The sequence below is a fragment of the Garra rufa genome, chromosome 22 (assembly GCF_049309525.1).
Source record: "Garra rufa chromosome 22, GarRuf1.0, whole genome shotgun sequence".
NCBI classification, from domain to species: Eukaryota; Metazoa; Chordata; class Actinopteri; order Cypriniformes; family Cyprinidae; genus Garra; species Garra rufa.
This window is the reverse complement of record NC_133382.1, coordinates 38966897-38991853: the sequence shown is the minus strand read 5'-3', so window position 1 is coordinate 38991853 and position 24957 is coordinate 38966897. Positions and strand designations below refer to the sequence as shown.

The following is a 24957-nucleotide window of genomic DNA, read 5'->3' as shown; positions in this document are numbered from 1 at the left end:
CATCAAATGAGTTGCGGATGATCTGATGCTCTTGGGCCCAGATCTAGATCAAATTGGTCCGGATTTGGAAATCCCATGTTTTGCTATCCAGGATGAACTGATCTATCTTACTTTTATGACAATTTTTTAAAGGAACATTTGGTTGGATCACTGTGATCCAAATACCAAATTTCAGGATTACCAAATCCTGTTTACCAGAACCAACAGTGTAGCCTGCTGGCTTAGCAAAGAACAACCAGTATGCAAAATACCGGTGGCCACAAATAGCCATTGTTTGTTTTAATTGTAAGAAACAGAAACACTGCAATAAACAAACATTTTAATTTTTTTAGTTTGTTCTAATGTTAAATAACAAAACAAAAATAATACTGTCAAAAACTCAAAAATCATTTACAGGACAGTAATGATAATTTTCCATCTTTGATTTTCCATCCATTTATTTGATATCTGAAAGTTTTGATATTATTTTTGTTGTTGTTTTTTACCATATTTCATTAGATGTGACATGCTTCATATAGGCTCCAAATATGAAGGAATTTATATATCATCAGTAACCATTAAGTTTGTGACCATTCACTTAAAAAATAAAATTTTTTTTATTTTATTTGGTTCAAAAAATCACAACTGAATCCACCCTTCTGATGGGATCATGATAATCCTGTTTTTTTTTTTTTTTTATTAAATAGATCCCAATCTGAGTTCAAAGTTTTGAATAACCCAAAGGGCAGGTTTGATCCAAATCAGATGTAAGATTGGATTACATGGTCTGATCTTAATTCGAAATCCCTCTTTTACTTTTGAAAAACCCATTTACAAGATTTGATCCAATCTGTGATCCAAAATCCCACTGGATTACTTTTGAAAAACTGGGCCCAGCAGACAAATCTGATCTCTCAGACATTCTCTGATCATTCTGTGTCTGCAGTCAAGCTGAGTTTGTATGGATCTGGTCTTTAGTGGTTTCAGTCCTTCTTTAGACTTCATGACAAATGAGACTGGAGGCACAAACTCCTCCTTTATGATAATCAGTGTTGGGAAAGCTACTGTTAAAAGTAATGCATTACAATATTGAGTTACTCCCTGAAAAAATAATTATGTTACTTAGTTACTTTTTATGGAAAGTAATATGTTACGTTACTTTTGCGTTACTTTTTAAATCTGGGCAGGATTTGCTTGTTTGTTTTTAATATAAAAAGTTCTATTTTTGTCAAATGTAAAAACCTTTTTACATCAAAAGCCTCAGGCTTAGAGAAAAGTAAATCTCCGTCTGTACAGTAGACCGCAGAAGAACAAATGACAACTCTTCAGCAATAAATAAAAGGAAAACAAATGTAAAAGATTATCTTGAGTAATTTTTGCTTATTAGTCTGGATGAATTGGATCATCGAAGGTCGGCAGCAAAGACATCGGTTCATAAAATGGGATTAAATACATAAAGGATATCTGAATTATTGAAGATATTTAATTATTGCAGGTTTGCTTGAGTTTGACGTTTTATTAATTTTGAGGAATACTGTATCTGTTTTTTAGTGAGTGAGATGAATTAATGCATGTTCACATTTATTCTAGAACTAAAGTAACATCTTACTCGCAATTTCCCTCAACATGAGGACTGGAGAGCTTTTAATCAATAAATGGGGGAAAAGTAACTCAGATATTTTCTTGTCAATTAATGCGTTACTTTACTAGTTACTTGGAAAAAGTAATATTATTAAGTAACTTGTGTTACTTGTAATACATTACCCCCAACACTGATGATAACCCTCAAAAACAGATGTTGCTGAATACAGGTGTGATCAGTGTTTTGTTAAAGACACATCACCTACATCACATCAAATTAATTCAATATTATAGTTGAAATGAAGGCCTGTCAACAAACGTGTTTTGTTCATTCTCCCTAGCTTACTTTAGGAAATCCACAATATATCGCTAGTTTAGGAAGATTTCCACATACAATATATTATATAAGCTGAAGAGTCGCGCATGCGCAGCAGTGTCTGTGTCAGACTGCGCATGCGCTGTTCTCCAACACGTGGACCGTGCACAAAACTTTTCCAAAAGAAAGTTTGACAGTGTTTATGGGCACAAGAGAACCGGTCTGAACGCGTAGTTCTGCGATTAAGCGTCTTCATTCGGGCTGTTTCGGGTCGAGTCAGGACTTCATTCGGAACCATGCCGCCAACGATTCATCAGAGTTCGGCATCCGGTGAGTTCAGACGATTGATCCACATCGGTTCTGATGCAACAGGTGGATAAATGAACATATGCATCAACCGAATGACACGACTCATGTCAATCTTCTCGGAGCGTTGTTTTATGCAATTTAGCGTTTAATTGTTTATTTTAGCATGCTGATATATTTTATTAGTGTTGTTTATTGAGTGGTAAATGTGCATTGAATGACAGCTGATCAGAATCCAGTGCATTGAGCTCTATATGTCAGAGAAACTGTTGGATTAATATATTGATCAGTCTAAACTGCAGCGTCAGTCATTTCTCGCGTTGATCAGCTGTGACAGGTCACGTGTGTGCGCGTGCACATTGGTTTGTTATCGATCAGTAGTGCATGTGTGTCATGGTGTGTTCGGGTCATTTTGATCAGGAGAGGTTGTTCTTTCTGCAGTATTGTTAATGTTATCTCATTGGACTAATGCCTACTCACTTTAATCACACAGGGTTTAACAACTCATTTTGCATGATTCTCATTATGCTATATGTGACCCTGGACCACAAAACCAGTCATGAGGGTAATTTTTGTAAATTGAGATTTATTTTCAGATTTCATCTGAAAGCTGAATAAATAAGCTTTGCATTTGTTAAAATTCGAGATACAACTATTTGAAAATCTGGAATCTGTGGGTGCAAAAAATCTAAATATTGAGAAAATCACCTTTAAATTTGTGCAAAATAAAGTTCTTAGTGATGCATATTACTAAAATTAAGTTTTAAAATCTTTATGGTTGGAAATTTACTAAATATCTTCATGGATCGTGATCTTTACTTAATATCCAGATGATGATAAAGGAAAAAGTGATACTTTTGATCCATACAGTGTATTTTTTCCTAATGCTACAAATATCCCCGTGCTACTTAAGACTGGTTTTGTGGTCCAGGGTCACATATTATTAGCAAATATTAGATATTGACTGGACATTAAATATTAAATATTGCAAATACATGAATTGCTTGATTGTAGGCCTCATTAATCTGAGCTTATGATCCAGTTTTTAAGTGAACATTGCCGAAATGATCTAAAAACTAAATGTGACATGATTCTTTTCTTTAAGGTTGTTTACAGTTGAATTTTTACATAAATACTGTTATTTTGAATGCTGTTAATTAGCAGCGTCTGTATTGTAATAGGTGCTATATAATGACATGTCTTGTGTGTGTGTGTGTGTGTGTGTGTGTGTGTGTGTGTTTGTGTGTGTGTGTGTGTGTGTGTGTGTGTGTGTGTGTGTGTGTTGAGCAGGAAGAGCGGTGTCTCTCCGGGACGAGCTCACGGATCTCCTGCAGCAGAGGATTCTGGTTCTGGACGGTGGAATGGGAACGATGATCCAGCAGAGGACCCTGGAGGAGGAAGATTTCAGAGGTCAAGAGTTCAAAGATCATCCCAAGAGTCTGAAGGGCAATAATGACATCCTGAGCATCACGCAGCCACACGTCATCTACAGCATCCACAAGGTGTGTGTGATTCACTGACCTCAACTGTGGGAACAGACGGGTTTACTGCGGTAGAAACACTGTTGCATACAAAAAAATTAAATCTTCCTGAGTATTTTTGTCTTGTTTTCCAGTACAAATATCTAAATCAAGATACATACTTTGATTTTATGATTAAAACAAGAACAAATATCTGACCCTTTGAGTCAAGTTGACTTTTCTGAGCTTAAATATCAGTTGTAAGCTTTTTGCACCATTGTTATTTGAGTAGTTTCTCATTGCACACTTTGTGGATGTGTGTGTGAATCTCTTCTTTAGGAGTATCTGGAGGCTGGAGCCGACATTATCGAGACAAACACCTTCAGCAGCACCAGCATCGCTCAGGCCGACTACGGCTTGGAAGACCTGGTGATAGTTCGATTTTAATTTATTAGTTTGACATGAAATGCTAATTGATTATTTGTGACCCTGGAGCACAAAACCAGTCTCAAGTAGCACGGGTATATTAATAGCAATAGCCAACAATACATTGTACGGGTCAAAATTATCAATGTTTTTTTTTGGCCAAAAATCATTAGGATATTATGTAAAGATCATGTTTCATAAATTTGTTAGTGTCCTAAGTATTTTTTGATTAGTAATATGCATTGCTTAGGTCTTCATTTGGACAACTTTAAAGATGATTTTCTCAATATTTAGATTTTTTTGCACCCTCAGATTCTAGATTTTCAAACAGATGTATCTTGGCCAAATATTATCCTAACAAACCATGCATCAATAGAAAGCTAATTTATTCAGCTTTCAGATTAAAAAAAAGACTCTTTTGTGGTTTAGTGTATTCATTGAGTGGACTGTGATGGTGGTTGTGTTTCAGGCGTATCGGCTCAATAAAGCGTCTGCAGAACTGGCCAGGAAAGCGGCTGATGATGTTGCAGCACAGACAGGTGACACAGACGTCCGTCTCTGATTATAGTGTGGTGTTTGGCTCATCAGATGATGCTCATGTTGTTGTTGTTGGCAGGTTGTAAGCGGTTTGTAGCAGGAGCTGTGGGTCCCACTAATAAAACACTGTCAGTGTCGCCATCGGTGGAGAGACCTGACTACAGGAACATCAGTAAGACTGACTGTGTGTTTGAGAATGAACTCTGAACTCAGATGAGGTGTGCTGCTCTTCATCCGCGTGTGTGTGTGTGTGTGTGTGTGTGTGTGTGTGTGTGTGTGTGTGTGTGTGTGTGTTTAGCATTTGATGAGCTGGTGGAGGCGTATGTGGAGCAGGTGAAGGGGCTGCTGGATGGAGGCGCTGATGTTCTGCTGGTGGAAACCATCTTTGATACGGCCAACGCAAAGGTACAGCCAAATTCTCATATGAACATCAGTGAGGACATTTCCATGGTTTATGATTAGGAATGTTAATGATAATTAATAAAAATCAAGGTCAAGGTACTATTTATTGTCTCTGATAGGAGAAATTTATTTTGGATTACAGAGAGCTGCTACATCTGACAAAAACTTACTTAACAAAAACTTTAACAAACTATTACGTTGTAAAAACACACTTTTAAAAATGGATTTCCATTAAATGACTTGGTCATAAAATTAAATGGTGTTACTTTAATTAATAAACGTATTACCTCTGTTATTTGTTTTACATACACTGCCGCTCAAAAGTTTGGGATCAATAAGATTTTTAATGCTTTTAAAGTCTTTTATGCTTATCAAAGTTCCATTTATTTGATCAATTATTTTTTTCATGTACTTCTTTATGATTTTGTTATTTTAAAATATTTAAAAAAAAAAAAAATTATTTCTGTGATGCAAAGATGAAATTTTCATCCAGTCTTCAGTGTCACATGATCCTTCAGAAATCATTCTAATATACTGATTTATCACTTTCATTATCAATGTTGGAAACAGTTGTGCTGCTTAATGTTTTTTTGGAACCTGTGATACATTTTCAGGATTCTTTGATGAATTAAAAAGTTAGAAAGAACAGCATTTATTCAAAATATACATCTTTTCTAGCAATAAAAGTCTTTACTATCACTTTTTTATCAATTTAACACATCCTTGCTGAATAAAAGTATTCATTTCTTTCAAAGAGAGAAATAAAGAGAAAAAATTACTGATACCAAACGTTGAATGAGGTTTTTATTGTTACAAAAGTTTTCTGTTTTAAATAAATGCAGTTCTTTTTAATGATTTATTGATCAAAGAATCCTGAAAAAAAAGTATCACAGCTTCCAAAACGAATATTAAGCAGCACAACTGTTTCCAACACTGATATTAAATCAGCATATTATGATTTCTGAAAGATCATGTGACACTGAAGACTGGAGTAATGATGCTGAAAATTCAGCTTTGATCACAGAAATAAATTACATTTGAAAGTATATTAAAATAGAAAAACAATATTTTAAATGATGAGCAGAAAAGTCTCAAAAAGCATGACAAATTTTGATCCCAAACTTTTGAGCGGCAGTGTAGATCTCAGTGGACTTTAACCAGGGGCCTCGAGATTACTTTAAATGATTTACAATGAGACCAAACAAGCTAAAACAGAAGAAAATCAAGATAGTGTTTATTTTAACTTGTTTTTTTGTCTCTTAAGAACCAGGATTGTCACAGTCATGGAAAACCTGAATATATGAGAAAACCTCTTTTTAAAAGCATGACTTCTAGACCTGGAAAAATCATGAAAATTAATAAAATCTCTGAAATGCCAAAGGCAGTTTTATAAACATGTATTTAAATACATTTTTCTGTTTATGTCAGGCCCTAAAATAAAAGCTTGAGAAACATTTATTATTAGCAGTACTACATTACTAGTAAATTAAATGAATAGTATAAGTGAATAGATGATATTTGAATTCCTGTACATGTTTATTTTGTATTTAGTCTATATTGTAATTGTGTGATGTTTGTGTTTCTGTCAGGCGGCGTTATTTGCCATCGACAGGCTGTTTGAGGAGAGTTATGAAGCTCGACCCGTGTTTGTAAGTGTTCAGCGCTCACTTGATCTTCATGTCTGTTTCTCCTCATTAATGTGTTCACTGACAGATGATCTGTGTGTGTGTGTGTGTGTGTGTGTGTGTGTGCGTGTGTGCGTGTGTGCGTGTGTGCGTGTGTGCGTGTGTGCGTGTGTGCGTGTGTGCGTGTGTGCGTGTGTGTAGATCTCTGGCACTATCGTGGATAAGAGCGGCCGCACTCTCTCAGGTCAGACGGGTGAAGCGTTTGTCATCAGCGTGTCTCACGCTCAGCCGCTGTGGTGAGAATCAGTCTGTCACAGATTCTGTCATCATTTACTCCCATGAAAGGTTTTTCTCGTTACAGAGTTATATTTGTGAGTGATGTGTTGTCTCTCTGTCTGTCAGCATTGGTTTGAACTGTGCTCTGGGAGCATCTGAGATGCGTCCGTTTGTTGAAGCGATAGGGAAGAGCACTGGAGCGTTTGTCATCTGTTACCCAAACGCAGGTGAGCTGAGAACCGGATGCATCTGACAAATGTTTGTAATGACTATTGTCCCATAATGCGTGCTGTGTCACATGCTTATGTTTTAAATAAAGTCTGTACTAGGGTTGGGTCGATAGATGTTGCTATCTTCAGTCGCCGATGGCCGATAGACATCACGATGCTGAGCCGGGATTGCGATCCTCGAGAAAAACACACACTGAATCACACTATATAGCCAAATGAAATGCATGCTTTCAATTTCCACATCTTTACTTATAAATAATAACAAGGAAGTTGTTAGCGATCACAATGCAAATTACAGTCCAAACGAATTACACGAACTAGTTTGTTTACATAAATAAATGAGGCATACAAAAACAGCAGAAAAAAATCTAAATAATTTTAATTAAATTAGATTAAATAAACTACACCAAATATGCCATTTTCATGGTTTTACCATAACGAACAGAGCTTTGGAACAAAAAACAAGAGAATATATTTTTTCCATCGAAATACGAACGTACAATACAAAGCCTATACATTATAAATAACAGTTTATCACTCAAATACATTGGGAATATGGAAACACTTAGATTTACAGAGGTACGTGAGCCCAACGCCTGCTGTTTTAGTTTCACTTTGTCTTGGTTTCTTAACTTTATATATTTTGTTTTATTCCTATTCTGTTCTGAATACCGTTACATTTAAATGATTTGTTTTGGAGTCAGGGTAACTCACTTATAGCTATGTTTATAGTGTTTATAATGTTAATACATAATAATATTTCGCTTGATTTGGTATTATTTCTGATAATACACTTTCTCTCTAAACATTCCGCTGCTCATTAAATGCGTTTGGAGAGAGTGGGGTAAGCAGAAAGCAATCAATGAGAGCGATTTTGGACTTAAAAAAGCTGACCGGTTGAAAATATGTTAAGGACCAACACACATCCTCCAAATACATCTACATAAACCTCGCTTGCTCTGTCTCGTCTGCACGCACGCACTGTCACCATCGAATGCACTTGTTAATGCCGGATCTTTAGAAACAAATACCGGAACGCAAAAATCCAAAATCTGACAGTTTCCGGAACAGGATCCGGCTCAAATTAAGCACTGGTGGAAACGGTAGGCTGCAGTTAATTAATTAGTTATGAATGAATTATTTAATAACAACCATCCCTCACTCCCACCCCCCCGACGACCCATCATCCATCGCGATGTTTCACATTAGACATCATGCCATGCCAATAGGTCGACGTCGCCCAACCCTGGTCTGTATTATCTCTGATCTGTGTTTGTTTTGTTTTTTTGTCTCAGGGCTTCCCAACACATTCGGAGGCTACGATGAGACCCCTGACGTCACAGCATCTCATATAAAGGTACACAGTGTTACATAAACACTCTGAATGTGTGATGCTCAGACTCATAACTCATGATTTATCTTACATGGATTGTTTGTGGCAGGAGTTTGCTGTTGATGGTCTGGTGAATATTGTCGGCGGCTGCTGTGGAACGACACCTGATCACATCCGGTGTGTGAACCATTGATCCGGCTGTTTCTGGATCAGAGCGTGTGAAAGTGTCATGATTGCTGAACTCAACTGTGTCTCTGTGTGTTTCAGAGCGATTGCTGAAAGTGTGCGTCAAGTCAAACCCAGAGTTCCTCCTACAGACGTGTTCAGTGATTATATGCTGCTGTCAGGTGCGTCTGCTTTTCCCCTGTCATTAATAATTGTATATTAATTAATTGCATTAATAATAATTTTTTTAAGTCTATTCTGTTGTTTTTGTCAGGTCAGGAGCCTTTCAGGATCGGTCCGTATACAAACTTCGTGAACATCGGCGAGCGCTGTAATGTCGCTGGATCACGCAAGTTTGCCAAACTCATCATGGCTGGAAATTATGAGGTATTTTTAGGCGATATGAAGCCTGAAAATGATAACATGCAGGCAAAGCCCTGTGACAGATTGCTGGAAAACATCTGCTGCACATTAACCAGTTTAGGGAGAGCTGGATATTCTGTATTCTATAAATGTAATTTAAATTAAAGTTTTTTTGTGTGTGTGTGTGTGTGTGTGTGTGTGTGTGTGTAGGAGGCTTTGAGCATCGCTAAAGCTCAGGTAGAGATGGGTGCTCAGGTTCTGGACATCAACATGGACGAGGGGATGCTGGACGGAGCCGCTGCCATGACCCGCTTCTGTAACCTCATCGCCTCTGAACCCGACATCTCCAAGGTGAGACTTTATATAATAACCGTGACAGATGAGGATTCAGTTAAAGTCACAAGAACTCCTGTCTCTGTGCCTTATTTTCTGGAAGATAGGTGCACTGGATCAAAATAAAAAATCAGTGGCATTTTATTATTGCATGCAGAATTCAATAAATCAAAACACTGACAAACAGTATGAAAAATGTAAATGGTCAAAACCATTGAGATGTCCACATCAAAAGAAATTTATAAAAGTGATTTTATGTCCATAGAAAGCACATTAAACGTAAGCAAAGTGTCTACTTTTTAGGGTTTACAGAATAAAATGTGAAAATATGGTTGAAATAATGTTACATTCAGAACATTAAAAAAAAAAATTAGTAAAAGTTCAAACAACATGCTTATTCTGACTTGTACATATTAAAATATATAAAATAATGCATATTACATTTTATTGTGATTTAAATGAATAAAAATTCTTACTGACAAATGGGTGAAACCTTAGGATAGTGGCATATTGTAAAAATGTAGAATTACAACTAATTAGTATTTGGGGTGAAAGTAGTTCATCTTTTAATATGTCATGAATTGATTTTTGTTGTAAATATGCCTGACAAGATTGTTCACAGAAAAACAAAAATGCAAATAAAATTAGACAGAAACCTTATTATTATTATTTATTAAATTTTTTTTTGGCTGGAAGCATCAATTTAAAGCGGTATTACACTTATTGTTTTTATACCTAAAACATTTTTCGTCTTTGACCCAAATATAAAACAAACATAAATGATAGTGCCATTGATCATAAACAACAATTATTGTAAAAGTTTTATTGTACAGGCTACTCTAAACGTATTTATTTAAAGTGAAACTAAACTACTGGCATGTGTGAATGTGATCTACAAATAAACATGTGCTGATGTTCCTCTCTTGTTCAGCACCAATGCAAATATGTGGCTTTATGCATGTTTTGCATTCTTGAAGATAATAGAATTATACAAGTCACAGCATGAAACAGAACATACTTTAATGGTTTATTTAGACTGTAGAAATGGAAACATGCTGCAGTCATTGTTTCGTCGTCTGAATGGATCCGGGTCGATGTCAGGAACCAGACTGCGGTCTGCTAATGTGTGACCTCTGAACTATGACGTAATCAATATGAGCTTTTAGACGTGGTCAACCTTTTCTCAGTGTATGTTGTGGTGCTGGTGAACCTGTGAATCTGACCCTTTGACCCCTGACCTGTGCCGCAGGTGCCGCTGTGCATCGACTCGTCTAATTTCGCGGTGATCGAGGCGGGTCTGAAGTGCTGTCAGGGCAAATGCATCGTCAACAGCATCAGCCTCAAAGAGGGCGAGGAGGACTTCCTGCGACGGGCGAGACAGGTCCGTCGCTACGGCGGCGCTGTGGTCGTCATGGCGTTTGATGAAGATGGACAGGTGGGTTATCGTTTCGTTCCACTGTACTGTCAGTTTCCAATTCGAGTTTTGTATTTAATCATAAATATTTATAAATAGAAAGTTCTCATGATGTTTGAATGGAAACACCAGTATTCATCTTTTAAGCAGGTGCATATATGTGAGCACAAAACCAATCTTAAGTAGCACGGGTTTAATAGTAGCAATAGCCAAAAATACACTGTATGGGTCAAAATGTGCCAAAATGCCAAAAATCGTTAGGATATTAAGTAAAGATCTTGCTCCATGAAGATATTTTGTAAACTTCCTACTGTAAATATATCAAAACTTAATTTTTGATTTGTAATATGCATCACTAAGAGCTTCATTTGGACAAATTTTTCTCAGTATTTAGATTTTTTTTTTTGCACCAGATTCCAGATTTTTAAATAGTTGCATCTCAACCAAATAATTTCCTATCCTAACAAACCATACATCAATCGAATTCTTATTTAATTAAAAAGATGTACTTTATGATTGGTTTTGTGGTCCGGGCTCACATATTACCATTTTTGCTTAGTTCATTTTGATTAGATTGTCATGTCATTCCAAACCTTGTTTTTAACACAAAAGACGACATTTTGAATAACATTTGGAAACAAAACAACATTGGATGCCATTGACTTTGATTATATGGACAAAGCAGTGACATTTCTCAAAATGTCTTTTTTTGTCTTTTACAACATCTCATCGTTTTTGAATGATGATAGGAAGAGTAAATGATAATAGGATGATTATTTTTGAGTAAGCTAGTCCTTTAAATCAAGGCTGGAGTGGGATATTAGAGGCACTTGAGCTTGTTTTAGTGTTGTTGATTTGTACGATCACACTGACCTCTGTGAGAACAAACAGCATCACTATGTCTATATAACCCAAACAATAGATCATATTTTGGTAATGTTTGTGTTTATCTGAGTGTTAAGAGCTGAATTTAAGAAATGATGAATTCACTGCTGCAAGAATACTGTTAGCTGTTAATATGGCCTATGAAATATGTGACTAAATATCTAGCAAACAGTTGTGAAGATCTGAGAGATGTTTCTTTTTTCCAGAAACACCTGACTAACATTTATAAGGATGAAGAATTGATGCAAACACGTAGAATAAATAAATATCCTTTGAGCAATATTTCTCAGTTGGATTTTGAGATTAAAGCTCGTGACAGCTCATCCGTTTGTGTATTTACTGTCTGTTGTAGGCGACAGAGACGGATCAGAAGGTGAAGATCTGCTCTCGTGCGTATCACCTGCTGATCAGTAAAGTGGGCTTCAACCCCAACGACATCATCTTTGACCCCAACATCCTGACCATCGGCACCGGCATGGAGGAGCACAGCATGTACGCCATCAACTTCATCAAAGCCACGCGAATCATCAAGGTGCGTGTGACGGGTCGCTGACGAGACGCTTTAAGCTGAATGATCTCTGCATTAACGATCTGTTTGTGTTTAGGAGAGTCTGCCGGGCGCCAGGATCAGCGGCGGTCTCTCCAACCTCTCTTTCTCCTTCAGAGGGATGGAGGCCATCAGAGAGGCCATGCATGGAGTCTTCCTGTACCACGCCATCAAGGTCAGTTCATCAGAGTTCGTACAAGGTGCTTACAGTGCTTGAACTACTTCAATTTGACTTTTTGGATTTGAACATTTAAGCCCTGGAAAACCTTTAAAGATATAAATATGCCTGAAGAGGTACTTGAGAAGTGATTGAATTATTTAAAGACAATGTATCTGTGAAATACAGTCTGGTCCATAAATATTGGGACATCGACACAATTCTAACATTTTTGGCTCTATGCACCACCACAATGGATTTGAAATGAAACTAGATGTGCTTTAACTGCAGACTGTCAGCTTTAATCGGAGGATATTTACATCCAAATCAGGTGAACGCTGTAGGAATTACAACAGTTTGCATATGTGCCTCCCACTTGTTAAGGGGCAAAAAGTAATGGGACAATTGGCTTCTCAGCTGTTCCATGGCCAGGTGTGTGTTATTCCCTCATTATCCCAATTACAATGAGCAGATAAAAGGTCCAGAGTTCATTTCAAGTGTGCTATTTGCATTTGGAATCTGGCCTGGCAGAGCATCACCAGGGATGAAACCCAGCGTCTGCTGATATCTATGCGTTCCAGACTTCAGGCTGTAATTGACTGCAAAGGATTTGCAACCAAGTTCCTCTCTTCGGTCACTTCTGAACGGAATTTTTTAAATAACATTTTTTTTTTAAATCGTAGCGTCATCGGAATGGTACAAAACTTAGTGACTTTTATGGTACTTGGTATATGAACACAAAACAATTGGGGACAGGATTTGAAAAGTCTAAGTGATTGTAAAAAAAAAAAGTCAAACTCAGGGCCTTCGGGTCAAAATGACCGGCTATAAGAAATGAATGGGAGATTAGCAAAATATGAAAATACATTTTTTTTTGTGCATACAATCTACAAATCAGCCACAATGCAGAAAAAAGCACACAACAGTGAAGGGGTGACTCTCTAAAACATCAAGAGTGCAAAACACTACAATACACACACACACACACACACACACTTATACACACAAAAACACACGCACACACAAATGAACATGTGCCATTTCAAAAGCTAATTTTGGGAAATGTGTGAAATAGAAGCAATCAATGTAAGAAATAAAGTGCACAGCAATGAAAGCATGAGACTGTAAGCCATCAAGATTGCAAAATAGACACACACACACACACACACACCAGGAAATATGAGACTGGTGAGACTGTAACAGAGAAATGTGAGAATATGTGAAACTAAATCAGTGAATCAAATAAAAGGGAGACATTGGGTCCAAAATGCAAAAGTTACACACTCTCTCTTGAACACACTCACACTCTCTCACACACACACACACACACACACACACACACACACACACACACACACACACACACACACACACACACACACACACACCTGTTTATGAAAACAAAAAGCCAATCACAGCATGTGCTGAATAAGAGTTATTGCTCATTGAATTTTACACAAATTAAATTTTAATGAAAATGTTCATTATAAAAAGGTTAAAAATAAAAAAAATTGTTATGACTGAAAGAATTGCATTTTTATTAAGTTAGAATTAAAACAATGGGTAACAAAATTCTTTCCATTGGTTATCTTTCTAATGCAATGTTCAGGTTTGACTGTATTATAAAGTATACCTGGCGCTTCAAATTACCAGTTAAACCAATCAAACAAACAAAAAACTTGGCAAATAATAAAAAAAAATAGTCTTTGATAATCTCATATTATATATTAAAATCCAAAACCTGAAAAGGCAAAGGCAAATATGTGCAAAAACAACTAGAATTCACAAGCCCTTCTACAGAGAGCAGTACATCCATCTAGTGGTTAAAATATGATATTGCTTGATAATTATGCTCACTACACCACCAAAAAATCAAAATACTGAGAAAATCACCTTTAAAGTTCTCCAAATTAAGTTCTTAGCAATGCATATTACTAATCAAAAATTACATTTGGATAGGTTTACAGTAGGAATTTTACAAAAAATCTTCATGGAACATGATCTTTACTTAATTTCCTAATGATTTTTGACATAAAAGAAAAATCAATAATTTTGACCCATACAATGTATTTTTGGCTATTGCTACAAATGTACCCCAGCGACTTAAGACTGGTTTTGTGCTCCAGGGTCACATATATATTCTATTATATTCAATGGGAAAAAATAGATCATAACTATTTTTAAAATATTAATTATTATCATAAATTTTTTCTCAAAACATCACAGAAAAAAATAAAAAATATTATTGAACAAAAATACATTTGATTTTACTGAAAAAATAACAGATTTCAGGGGTCCAGTCACTTTTGACTGTGAGGGTCCTGAGTGTGACTGGAAAACGAAGAACCCCAGAGGGTTCAAAAAGTGAAAGTTTGATTTATGATTATTATTCTATCCCATTACTTTTTGTCCCTTAACAAGTGGGAGGCACATATGCAAACTGTTGTAATTCCTACAGCGTTCACCTGATTTGGATGTAAATATCCTCAAATTAAAGCTGACAGTCTGCAGATTTAAAGCACATCTGGTTCGTTTCATTTCAAATCCATTGTGGTGGTGTATAGAGCCACAAATGTTAGAATTGTGTCGATGTCCCAATATTTATGGACCTGACTGTAAGTATTGCATTTTTTCAATAAACGTATCTTTTCATGCAAAATTAAAGTTGCAGTCTATTTTTAAATATAAACAGTTTCAAATCTAGTGAATTAAGCTACAAATCATAATGCTCAATGTTTCCATCTAGCATGTATTTGGAGCTGCAGCTTGTCATATTAATGGAGTGTGCCACTAGTTAGTTACCTCACCTCAACATGTTCCTAGACGTGTGTTATCATTGCAATGGAACATTAATATTTTATTTGCAGAAATCATACTTTTTTCTCTTATTTCAGTTAATGCCATAAAACTAGTGAACTAAGCCAGTAGTAGTACCGAGTGTGTCATGTAAACATTGCTGAAGACACGAAAAGAGGAATCGACAAACCGATTCAACTGAGTGAGTCATTCATGCAGGAACCGCTCCGATTGATTCAAACTTGTGACTTTGATCATTCGGTTCAAGCTATTCACTTGCAAAAACCAGATCAGATCACTTGTAATGATGGTTCTGAGCTTTTCGAATTTCCAAATCAGTCAAACTATTGCATCACAAAATGCTTCACTGTTTTGAAGTGCTCCAATCGGATTGTGTTTCCTGAATCATTTGATTCAAATTGAGACTTCAAAACGCGTATTGAGAATCAGACTTCGGAGGGGGTTCACGAATCATTTGATTCAGATCAGAACTTCGGAGTGGGTTTGCGAATCTTTTGTGTCCAAGTTTTGATCTGAAATGATTTTTTTGGCAATCATTATTCAGATTAGAACTTCAGAGCGGGGATCTATTTATCTCTTCTAGAATATGAAAGATAAAACATTGTTGGATTAGTGAGATCTTTGTTTGAAGATCAAAAAAGTAAAAGACCTGGAATTATATTTTACAGTATCATTACAAATCCTGGTCCGTCTCCACTCACGGGTCGTGAGGTGTTTCCTACATTCATATGTGTGTTTGTGTTTGTGTTTAGGACGGCATGGATATGGGAATCGTGAACGCTGGTAACCTGCCGGTGTATGACGACATCGATAAAGAGCTGCTGCTGCTGTGTGAGAACATCATCTGGAACCGAGACCCAGACGCCACCGATAAACTCCTGCTGTACGCTCAGGTACTGAACCACAAGCAGAGAATCATCAGCCGTCACTGCAGTCTGTAACGCAGCTCTGTGTGTCTGCTGTGCTTGATGTAGAATAACGCTAAAGGAGGAAAGAAAGTGATTCAGACGGACGAGTGGAGGCTGGGCAGCGTGGAGGAGCGGCTGGAGTATGCGCTGGTCAAGGTCAGACGAAACGCTTTTGAGTGTCATGTTAACCTGCTTTCAGTACTTAGACCTCCAAAGTGATGAAAGATCAACCGCTGTCATTGTGTTCTCAGGGTATAGAGAAGTATGTGGTGGAGGACACGGAGGAGGCGCGCGCTCAGGCCGACCGCTATCCACGACCGCTGCACGTGATCGAGGGTCCGCTGATGAACGGCATGAAGACCGTCGGAGATCTGTTTGGAGCCGGGAAGATGTTCTTACCTCAGGTGACGATAAAACACTGATCTGATTGATTCATATTGATGAGCTTCAGCTGCAGAGAGGCTGAAGGTAAATGAAATCATTACGGGTCTCGTGTCTGCGTTTGTGTGTCATCAGGTCATCAAATCGGCCCGCGTGATGAAGAAAGCCGTCGGCCATCTGATTCCCTTCATGGAGAAGGAGCGAGAGCAGATGAAGGCCATCTCTGGCTCTAATGAAGACGTGGTGAGCGGTCACTCTGATATCCAAGAAATCAGTGTGTTTTTATATTAGTGAACAACCCTTGAGCTCTCACTAAAGCCAGAGAAACGTTCAGCTCAGTTTTAAAGGATTGCTTCTCTTCTAGAACAAAAATTTACAGATCATTTACTCACCCAATGGTCATCCAAGATGGTCATGTCTTTTTTTTTTTTGTCGTAAAGAATTTTTTTTGAGGAAAACATTTCAGGATTTCTCTCCATATAGTGGACTTCTATGGTGCCCGCGAGTTTGAACTTCCAAAATGCAGTTTAAATGCAGCTCCAAAGGACTCTAAACGATCCCAGCCGAGGAAGAAGGGTCTTATCTAGTGAAACAATTGGTAATTTTGTAAAAAAAAAAAATAATAATTTAACCACAAACCTCTTGTCTAGCTCTGCGATGCACATGTGTACTCTGTGTAACCCTAACCCTTACCAGAGTACGCATGCACACCATAGAGCTAGACAAGATGAACATTTGAGGTTAAAAAGAATATAAATTGTAATGTTTTTTTTTTCTTCGAAAATAACCACTTGTTTCACTAGACCCTTCTTCTTCAGCTGGGATCGTTTAGAGTCCTTTGAAGCCGCATTTAAACTCTATTTTGGACGTTCAAACTTGCGGACACCATAGAAGTCCACTATATGGAGAACACTCCTGAAAGGCTTTGATCAAAAAACATAATTTCTTTGCGACTGAAGAAAAAAGACATGAACATCTTGGATGACAAGAGGGGGGCATTATCTGTAAATTGTTGTCCTGGAAGTGAACTACTCCTTTAAGGATGCTGGTGTAAGCTCCTCCTGTCCAGTCCAGTCAGATGTGTTTGTAGTGAAGATGAGGTGATGTGTGTTGTTCTCCAGGATCCGTATCAGGGGACGGTCCTGTTGGCCACAGTGAAGGGAGACGTTCATGATATCGGCAAAAACATTGTGGGCGTTGTGCTGGGATGCAACAATTTCCGGTGAGTCTTGAGATGCTGATGATTCACTGTGGCAGAGATTGTGTGTGTGTGTGTGTGTGTGTGTGTGTGTGTGTGTGTGTGTGTGTGTGTGTGTGTGTGTGTGTGTGTGTGTGTGTGTGTGTGTTGCTGCTGGTGTGTGATTGAGGGTATCTGTCTGAACGCTGGTGTTAAGTGGCTCTTCAGACGCTAACAGCTGACGCAAACAGGTGTTTGATGTCAGATGGGTAAACGCAGCCATCAGTCACTCTAACACAACCACTGGCTCATCACGCGTGTGCGTGTGTCTCCTCAGGGTCATCGATCTGGGAGTGATGATTCCCTGTGACAGGATCCTGCGGGAGGCCATTCACAACAAAGCAGGTGGGTTTCTGTCTCTCGGCTGATTCTCTCCTCACTGGATAAACCCTGTTCACATGCATGACTCTCTCTGTGTCTGCAGACATCATCGGCCTGTCGGGTCTCATCACGCCGTCGCTGGATGAAATGATTTATGTAGCCAAAGAAATGGAGCGTCTGGGCTTGAAGATTCCTTTGCTGATCGGTGGAGCCACAACGTCAAAGTACGACATGTTTTCAGTGGATATTCACTATTCATTTGTTTGATAAACTTAAACATTTTTTTTAGCCATTAACTCATAAAGATTGTTCCATGAATCAGTTCCAGAACTAATTTCAGTGAGTCAATTCAAAATCCTGATTCAGTCATTTATTTGCATCATCACTCTGAATCAATTTAATAATTCCTAAGTGTCTGTTCATTACATTAATGCTGTGAAACTGAAAATGCTCGTTTACGATGTTCTGTTTATTTTAGAGAATATTTAAATCTAGTGATTATTGATTATTTTTAGTTTTTTAGCATATTGAATGTATTCAGCTGCAGTTGATTAAAGGAGAGTAGTTCACTTTCAGAACAAAAAAATTACAGATAATGTACTCACCCCATTGTCATCCAAGATGTTCATGTCTTTCTTTCTTCAGTCGTAAAGAAATGGTCTTTTTTGAGGAAAACATTTCAGGATTTTTCTCCATATAGTGGACTTCTATGGTGCCCTGAGTTTGAACTTCCAAAATGCAGTTTAAATGCAGCTTTAAAGGACTCTAAACAACCCCAGCCGAGGAAGAAGAGTCTTATCTAGCAAAACGATCGGTTATTTTCTAAAAACATTTACAACTTCTATACTTTTTTAATCTCAAACGCTCATCTTGCCGAGCTAGACAAGATGAGCATTTGTGGTTAAAAAGTATATAAATTGTATTTTTTTTTTTTTTGGAAAATAACTGGTCGTTTCGCTAGATAAGACCCTTCTTTCCTCGGCTGGGATCATTTAGAGCCCTTTAAAGCTGCAGTTTGGAAGTTGGGCACCATAGAAGTCCACTATATGGAGAGAAATCCTGAAATGTTTTCCTCAAAAAACATAATTTCCTTACAACTGAAGAAAGAAAGACATAAACATCTTGGATGACAAGGGGGTGAGTACATTATCTGTAAATGTTCCTTTAAGGAAACTTAAAATCATCAGCTGAAGCTACTTTAGAGTAAATATACAAATATTGAATATCATCAAGTGGCTGATATACATTAAACTGTGCCTGAACTAAGACATTTATGTGATCTGACCCCTGATTGAACTCTGTGTGTGTGTGTTTTAACAGGACTCACACTGCGGTGAAAATCGCCCCGCGGTACAGCTCACCCGTGGTTCACGTTCTTGACGCGTCCCGCAGTGTAGTGGTGGTGAGACACCTGTCTGTCTGTCCCTGTTTTATACAGCAGAAGAGAAAACATTTGAGATCTTCTGACGCTGCTGATTGTGTCTGCAGTGCTCTCAGCTGCTGGATGACGGCGTCCGTGAGGATTACTTCGAGGACATCCGGGAGGAGTATGAAGACATCCGACAGGATCACTACGACTCACTGAAGGTCTGACGTGATCGTGTTAATGAACCTCTATAAATCATTTACTAGGAAGTGGGAGCTGACACTGATGTGTTTCTTGCAGGACAGACGGTTCTTGCCTCTGAGTCGAGCTCGAGAGAAAGGCCTCCATATAGACTGGCTCTCTCAACCCAGACCAGGTACTACTACCTCAACCCTGCTCAACTAGTCTCTAACCAAACATAAAGGATTCACTTTATGTTCACTTCCAGAAACAAAATTTACAAATAATTTACTCATCGTAAAAAAAAAGTCATAAATAAATTGTTATTTGAGGAAAACATTTCAGGATTTCTCTCCATATAGTGGACTTCTATGGTGCCCCCGAGTTTGAACTTCCAAAATGCAGTTTAAATGCAGCTTCAAAGGACTCTAAACGATCCCAGACGAAAAAGAAGAGTCTTATCGAGTGAAACAGTCTACCGTTTTCTTAAATAAATTAATATTTATACACTTTTTAACCACAAATGCTTGTCTTGTCTAGCTCTGCAATGCGTATGCATACTCTATGTATTCCGGTTCAAGACAGTTAGGGTATGTCGGAAAACTCATATTCATAACTCATTTTCTCCTCCAACTTCAAAAACGCCCTACAACGCTGTTTTACCTTTTTTTGTGCATTCGTTTTGTAAACACTGGGTTGGTACTGAAGCGATGGAGGACGATTTTGAAGTTGAAGGAGAAAATGAGATGGGAGTTTTTCAACATACCCTAACTGTCTTGAACCGGAATACATAGAGTACACATCGCAAAGTAGACAAGATGAGCATTTGTGGTTAAAAAATTTATAAATATTAATATATTTTTAGAAAATAACCAATTGTTTCGCTAGATGAGACCCTTCTTCCTCAGCTGGGATCGTTTAGAGTCCTTTGAAGCTGCATTTTAGAAGTTCAAGCTCACAGACACCATAGAAGTCCACTATATGCAGAACATTCCTGAAATGTTTTCCTCAAAAACATAATTTCTTTACGACTGAAGACAGAAAGACATGAACATTTTGGACGACAAGGGTGTGAGTACATTATCTGTCCATTTTTGTTCTGGAAATGAACTAATGCATTAAAACCACTGTGTTCACTTTGTATCTAGTATCTGAGTCAGTCTTAGGTAATGAGCTTCAGCATTAAGCTGCTGATTTATTGGTTAGTTTAGTCCATCATAAACGTGTTTGTGCTTTCTCTGCAGTGCGGCCGCAGTTCTTGGGCACTCGAGTGTTTGACGCGTATGACCTGCGTAAGCTGGTGGACTTCATCGACTGGAAACCCTTCTTTGACGTGTGGCAGCTGCGGGGCAAATACCCCAATCGCGGATACCCCAAAATATTCAAAGACAAAACCGTGGGTGCGTCTGATTCACTGCAGCACTGGTGCACGGAGGTCAGAGGTCAGCGTAGGTGACGTGTCTCGTGTGTTTCAGGAGAGGAAGCGCGGCGTGTGCATGATGACGCTTTGAAGCTGTTGAACCGATTGATTGACAGCAGAGGACTACAGGCCCGAGGACTGGTGGGATTCTGGCCCGCTCAGAGTCATGGAGACGACATCCACCTGTACGCTGATGAGGTCACGTCACAAACCGCCACACCTGTCGCCACCTTCCACGGCCTCAGACAGCAGGTGAGATGATGTTCAGACGGACAGGTGTTGTGTTGAACTTTATATCCTAATTTAATCATTAGGATATTAAGCAAAGATCATGTTCCATGAAGATATTTTGTTAATTTCCTTCTGTAAATATATCAAAACTTAATTTTTGATCAGTAAAATGCATTGCTAAGAAATTTATTTGGACAACTTTAAAGGCAATATTCTCAATATTTAGATTTTTTTGCACCCTCAGATTCTAGATTTTCAAATAATTGTATCTGAGACAAATATTGTCCTATCCTAACAAACCATACATCAATGGAAAGCTTGTTATACATCAGCTTTCAGGCGATGTAAAAATCTTAATTAAAAAAAATTGACCCTTATGACTGGTTTTGTGATCCAGGGTCACATATTGTGATCATGATTATTATTATTATTATTACTCATTGACTTTGAAAGCATCATGCATTTATTACATTTAAAATCATTTTTTATTTAATTTATAATTTTAACAGTGGAGCAACTGAAAAAAAAAAATAAAATAAAAATAAAACAACATAAAATATGTAATATAAAATTTACATAAAATAAAAATAAAATATATGTATTTCATTATATTAAAAATAAAATTAACAAAAAAACATGAAATGTAAATTTATATTTAATTATAGTTTGTTATTTTATGTATGTGTACAAACACAAATAACATCATTAAAAAAAACTAAATCAACAATAAATCTTTTGTTTTTGTAATCTGCAAAATTGTAATTAAAAATAAAATTTGATCGTCACCCAGCCCTGACCTCAATAATAGACCAGTGTGAAGAAGTGCATTAATTCTGTTGCTGCGTGTGACTGGTTTCATCCCGCAGGCAGAAAAGGACTCCGCGAGCTCCGAGCCGTACCTGTGTCTGTCTGATTTCGTGGCTCCTCGTGGCAGCGGTGTTCAGGATTACATGGGTCTGTTTGCCGTGTCTGTGTTCGGAGCAGAAGAACTCAGTCAGAAGTTTGAGCAACAAGGGGACGATTACAGCAGCATCATGGTCAAAGCACTGGCCGACCGACTCGCCGAGGTACACGACTCACACGCTTGGTACACAATAGAAGGAGATCTTTTTCAGCCTTTCCAAGATGTCAAATGTCAGTGTGTGTTGTTTGTTTGCGGCAGGCGTTCGCGGAGGAGCTGCACGTTCGTGTGCGCAGGGATCTGTGGGGTTACAGCGGCGAGGAGGATCTGCCGGCGTCTGACCTGCACCGGCTGCGCTATGATGGGATCCGTCCGGCCGCAGGATACCCCAGCCAGCCCGACCACACAGAGAAACGCACCATGTGGAAACTGGCAGACATAGAGGACAAAACTGGTGAGATGCAGAACCACGGCTGTGTTTGCATACTTTGTTAACGTAATGTGTTTTTCTGTCATCTTACTGAACTGTGATTGGCCATCTTTAGACTGCACAAGTACACTTATCTATCTATTCCGAGTATTATTATCAGCCTGGAATTTTAAGGGAATAAAAGGGGAATAAACTCATTTTTAAGAGCCCTGTTTAATTTAGAGCTGAGCATTAATTAAGATTAATCATCTCTTGCTCGCTAATAGTGAACGGAAGCCTGATTAATTTCCATGAACATGTTTATTTGTTTTAATGAGCTGGTTAAAAAAATAATATATCAAATATTCTCTAAATCATTACATATTTCCTCCTATCTTTTTTTTTTTTTTTTTAAAGAAGTATTGAAAAACATGAAAAAAAAAATATCGCTAAATCTTTATATATTTCCTCCAATCTTTTTTTTTATTAATTGAAAAACATGAAAAAAAGATTCTCTAAATCTTTAAAAATTCTACAATCTACCAAATCGACTCCATCAGTTCCAGAACCAGGCTACAAATTGATTCCAGAAATGTTACAAGTGAACAGCCCTAGTTAAGACTGATCTCTAGTTTGAAATGTGATGATTATCCTCAAGTATACAGATCCTGGATCTTCTAAATGTTTGTGTGTCTGCTGATGCGTTCTGAATGTGTCTCCATCTTGATGTGTCTCCTCATGTTGTTCTGCAGGTATTAGTCTGACGGAGTCTTTGGCCATGACTCCTGCTGCATCCGTATCCGGCCTGTATTTCTCAAACCCCAAATCCTGCTATTTCGCTGTGGGTAAAATCACCAAAGAGCAGGTATGAACCTCATGTTTACCCTCAGATCCACTAACCAGACCTTCAGACTTGTTCCATTTGAACCTCTTCTTCCAAGAAAGCTTTCACTGACACTTTAAGCGGTTTTGTCAGAACAATGCACCCAATGCCAAATGATGTGACCATTAGTTGAATTTGCAAGTATAATGCTGTAGGAACTGGAAGTGCAAGTCTTTGTGAGTGCAGATGATTGACCTCCATCTCTCTCTCTCTCTCTCAGGTGGAGGATTACGCCCACAGGAAGCAGATGGAGGTGTCGGAGGTGGAGCGGTGGTTGGGTCCGATCTTGGGCTACCACACAGAGTGATGCTGAAGCGCTCCGATTGAGACGACACTGCAGGAAAAACTCTGAATCATCATCAGCTGTGATGGACTTTTGTTTTGATGGTTTTGGCCCAGATTAGGGATTTTCATCTCAAAGGGTCCAAAAAACACTTTTATCTTTACACTACAGAGGTGCCATCTAGAGCGCTGCTTTTAATTACATTTCTATTTTTAATAGAACGGTGACGAGCACTTATTTTATTTTTAGACCTGTGGGTTTTAAAGGTTTGATATCTTAGGAGATTTAAAGATTGAAAAGAAAATATTGGTACAAAAGACCAGTCTGACTTTCAGACTCCAGCAGATCCCTTAAGTATTTCTTTTAGATTCTGATTTCATCATTTAAACTGATCAGGGTTTAGTTTCCTGACATTTCTGGTAAGCAGTCATTTTAGTGACGTCTGTCATTCAACTCTCTGTCTTTCTGTAGGTTTAACTGCTTGAATTTGCAAAAACGAAGTCTGTAAAAGCAAACAGTTAGTTTAGTATTAATATCAGACAGTGTCATGAAATTCATAAGGTCCACTTATTCAATATGGTACTTAAATGTAACGCACAATTCTGCTGTTTTATTTTGGTTTTAGGAATTATTTCAGTTTGTTCATGTCACTTAACCAAGTAAAAAAAAGTGTGAAACTGGTAATTTGACATCTGTTAAGGTGAACAGTGAAAGATGTGCTTTCTATATTTTCAGATAAACCGGCACTAAATCAAAACTCTCTGTGTTTGGTGTTTATGAGTGTGTGCATTCATTCACTTTAAGGAGAATGTGTGTTTAAAACACAATCAAAGTCATTCAGCACTGGCTTGTGTTGCTTACCAATGTGGCTGAAAATATGGGTTTCAAAATGTAATTCATTTAGGAAAGTAAATGATTTTCGATTGGATTTAAGTCAGGGCTGTGACTTGGCCACTCAAGGACATTCACCTTCTTATCCTTGAGACATTTTGTTGTTGTTTTGGCAGTATGTTTATTGTGCTGGAGGGTGAATGACCTGCCCATCTTCAGTTTTCTAGCAGAGGGACGCAGGTTTTCCTGGCAGCAGGCATTTTCCCTTCGATCCTGACCAATCGCCCAGTCCTAGCTGAAGTGTTGTGTTTGCTTTTTGGCGAACATAGTGCTTGGAGTTCAGTCCAGAAAGGTCAACTTTGATCTCATCATCAGCCCATAGCATCTTTTGCCAGAAGGTATCAGACTCTTCCAGATGAAAAAGGCTTTTTTGGTGCCACCTTGCCATACTGGC

At 37.9% G+C, this 24957-nt stretch overlaps 1 protein-coding gene across 2 annotated transcripts; it reads left to right on the top strand.

Moving 5' to 3' along the window:
• Positions 1 to 2026: 2026 nt before the first annotated feature.
• On the top strand, positions 2027 to 24429 carry mtr (5-methyltetrahydrofolate-homocysteine methyltransferase). 2 transcript variants are annotated; one of them, XM_073828019.1, is made up of 33 exons: positions 2027 to 2206; positions 3473 to 3684; positions 3982 to 4071; positions 4538 to 4607; positions 4685 to 4777; positions 4904 to 5010; positions 6597 to 6656; positions 6834 to 6928; positions 7035 to 7135; positions 8434 to 8495; positions 8581 to 8648; positions 8739 to 8818; positions 8911 to 9023; positions 9210 to 9350; positions 10582 to 10767; positions 11984 to 12163; positions 12237 to 12353; positions 15905 to 16045; positions 16127 to 16216; positions 16312 to 16464; positions 16577 to 16684; positions 17563 to 17663; positions 17956 to 18023; positions 18103 to 18223; positions 19320 to 19401; positions 19488 to 19586; positions 19666 to 19741; positions 20790 to 20945; positions 21021 to 21217; positions 22063 to 22263; positions 22359 to 22551; positions 23259 to 23371; positions 23610 to 24429. In XM_073828019.1, exons 1-33 carry the CDS (start codon positions 2173 to 2175, stop codon positions 23694 to 23696), a joined length of 3795 nt encoding a protein of 1264 aa, XP_073684120.1. In that variant the 5' UTR covers positions 2027 to 2172; the 3' UTR covers positions 23697 to 24429. The 2 variants fall into 2 exon arrangements, with proteins under 2 accessions (XP_073684120.1, XP_073684119.1); XM_073828018.1 differs by having other exon boundaries at positions 3470 to 3684.
• Positions 24430 to 24957: the final 528 nt, after the last annotated feature.

What these genes read in the sequence shown, in the direction of transcription:
- mtr (XM_073828018.1), top strand. Translation starts at nt 2,173, where the DNA reads ATGCCGCCAACGATTCATCAGAGTTCGGCATCCG. An exon ending in TCTCACGCTCAGCCGCTGTG is followed by an intron (nt 6,929 to 7,034) that starts GTGAGAATCAGT and finishes TCTGTCTGTCAG; the next exon opens with CATTGGTTTGAACTGTGCTC. An exon ending in CATCTGTTACCCAAACGCAG is followed by an intron (nt 7,136 to 8,433) that starts GTGAGCTGAGAA and finishes TTTTTGTCTCAG; the next exon opens with GGCTTCCCAACACATTCGGA.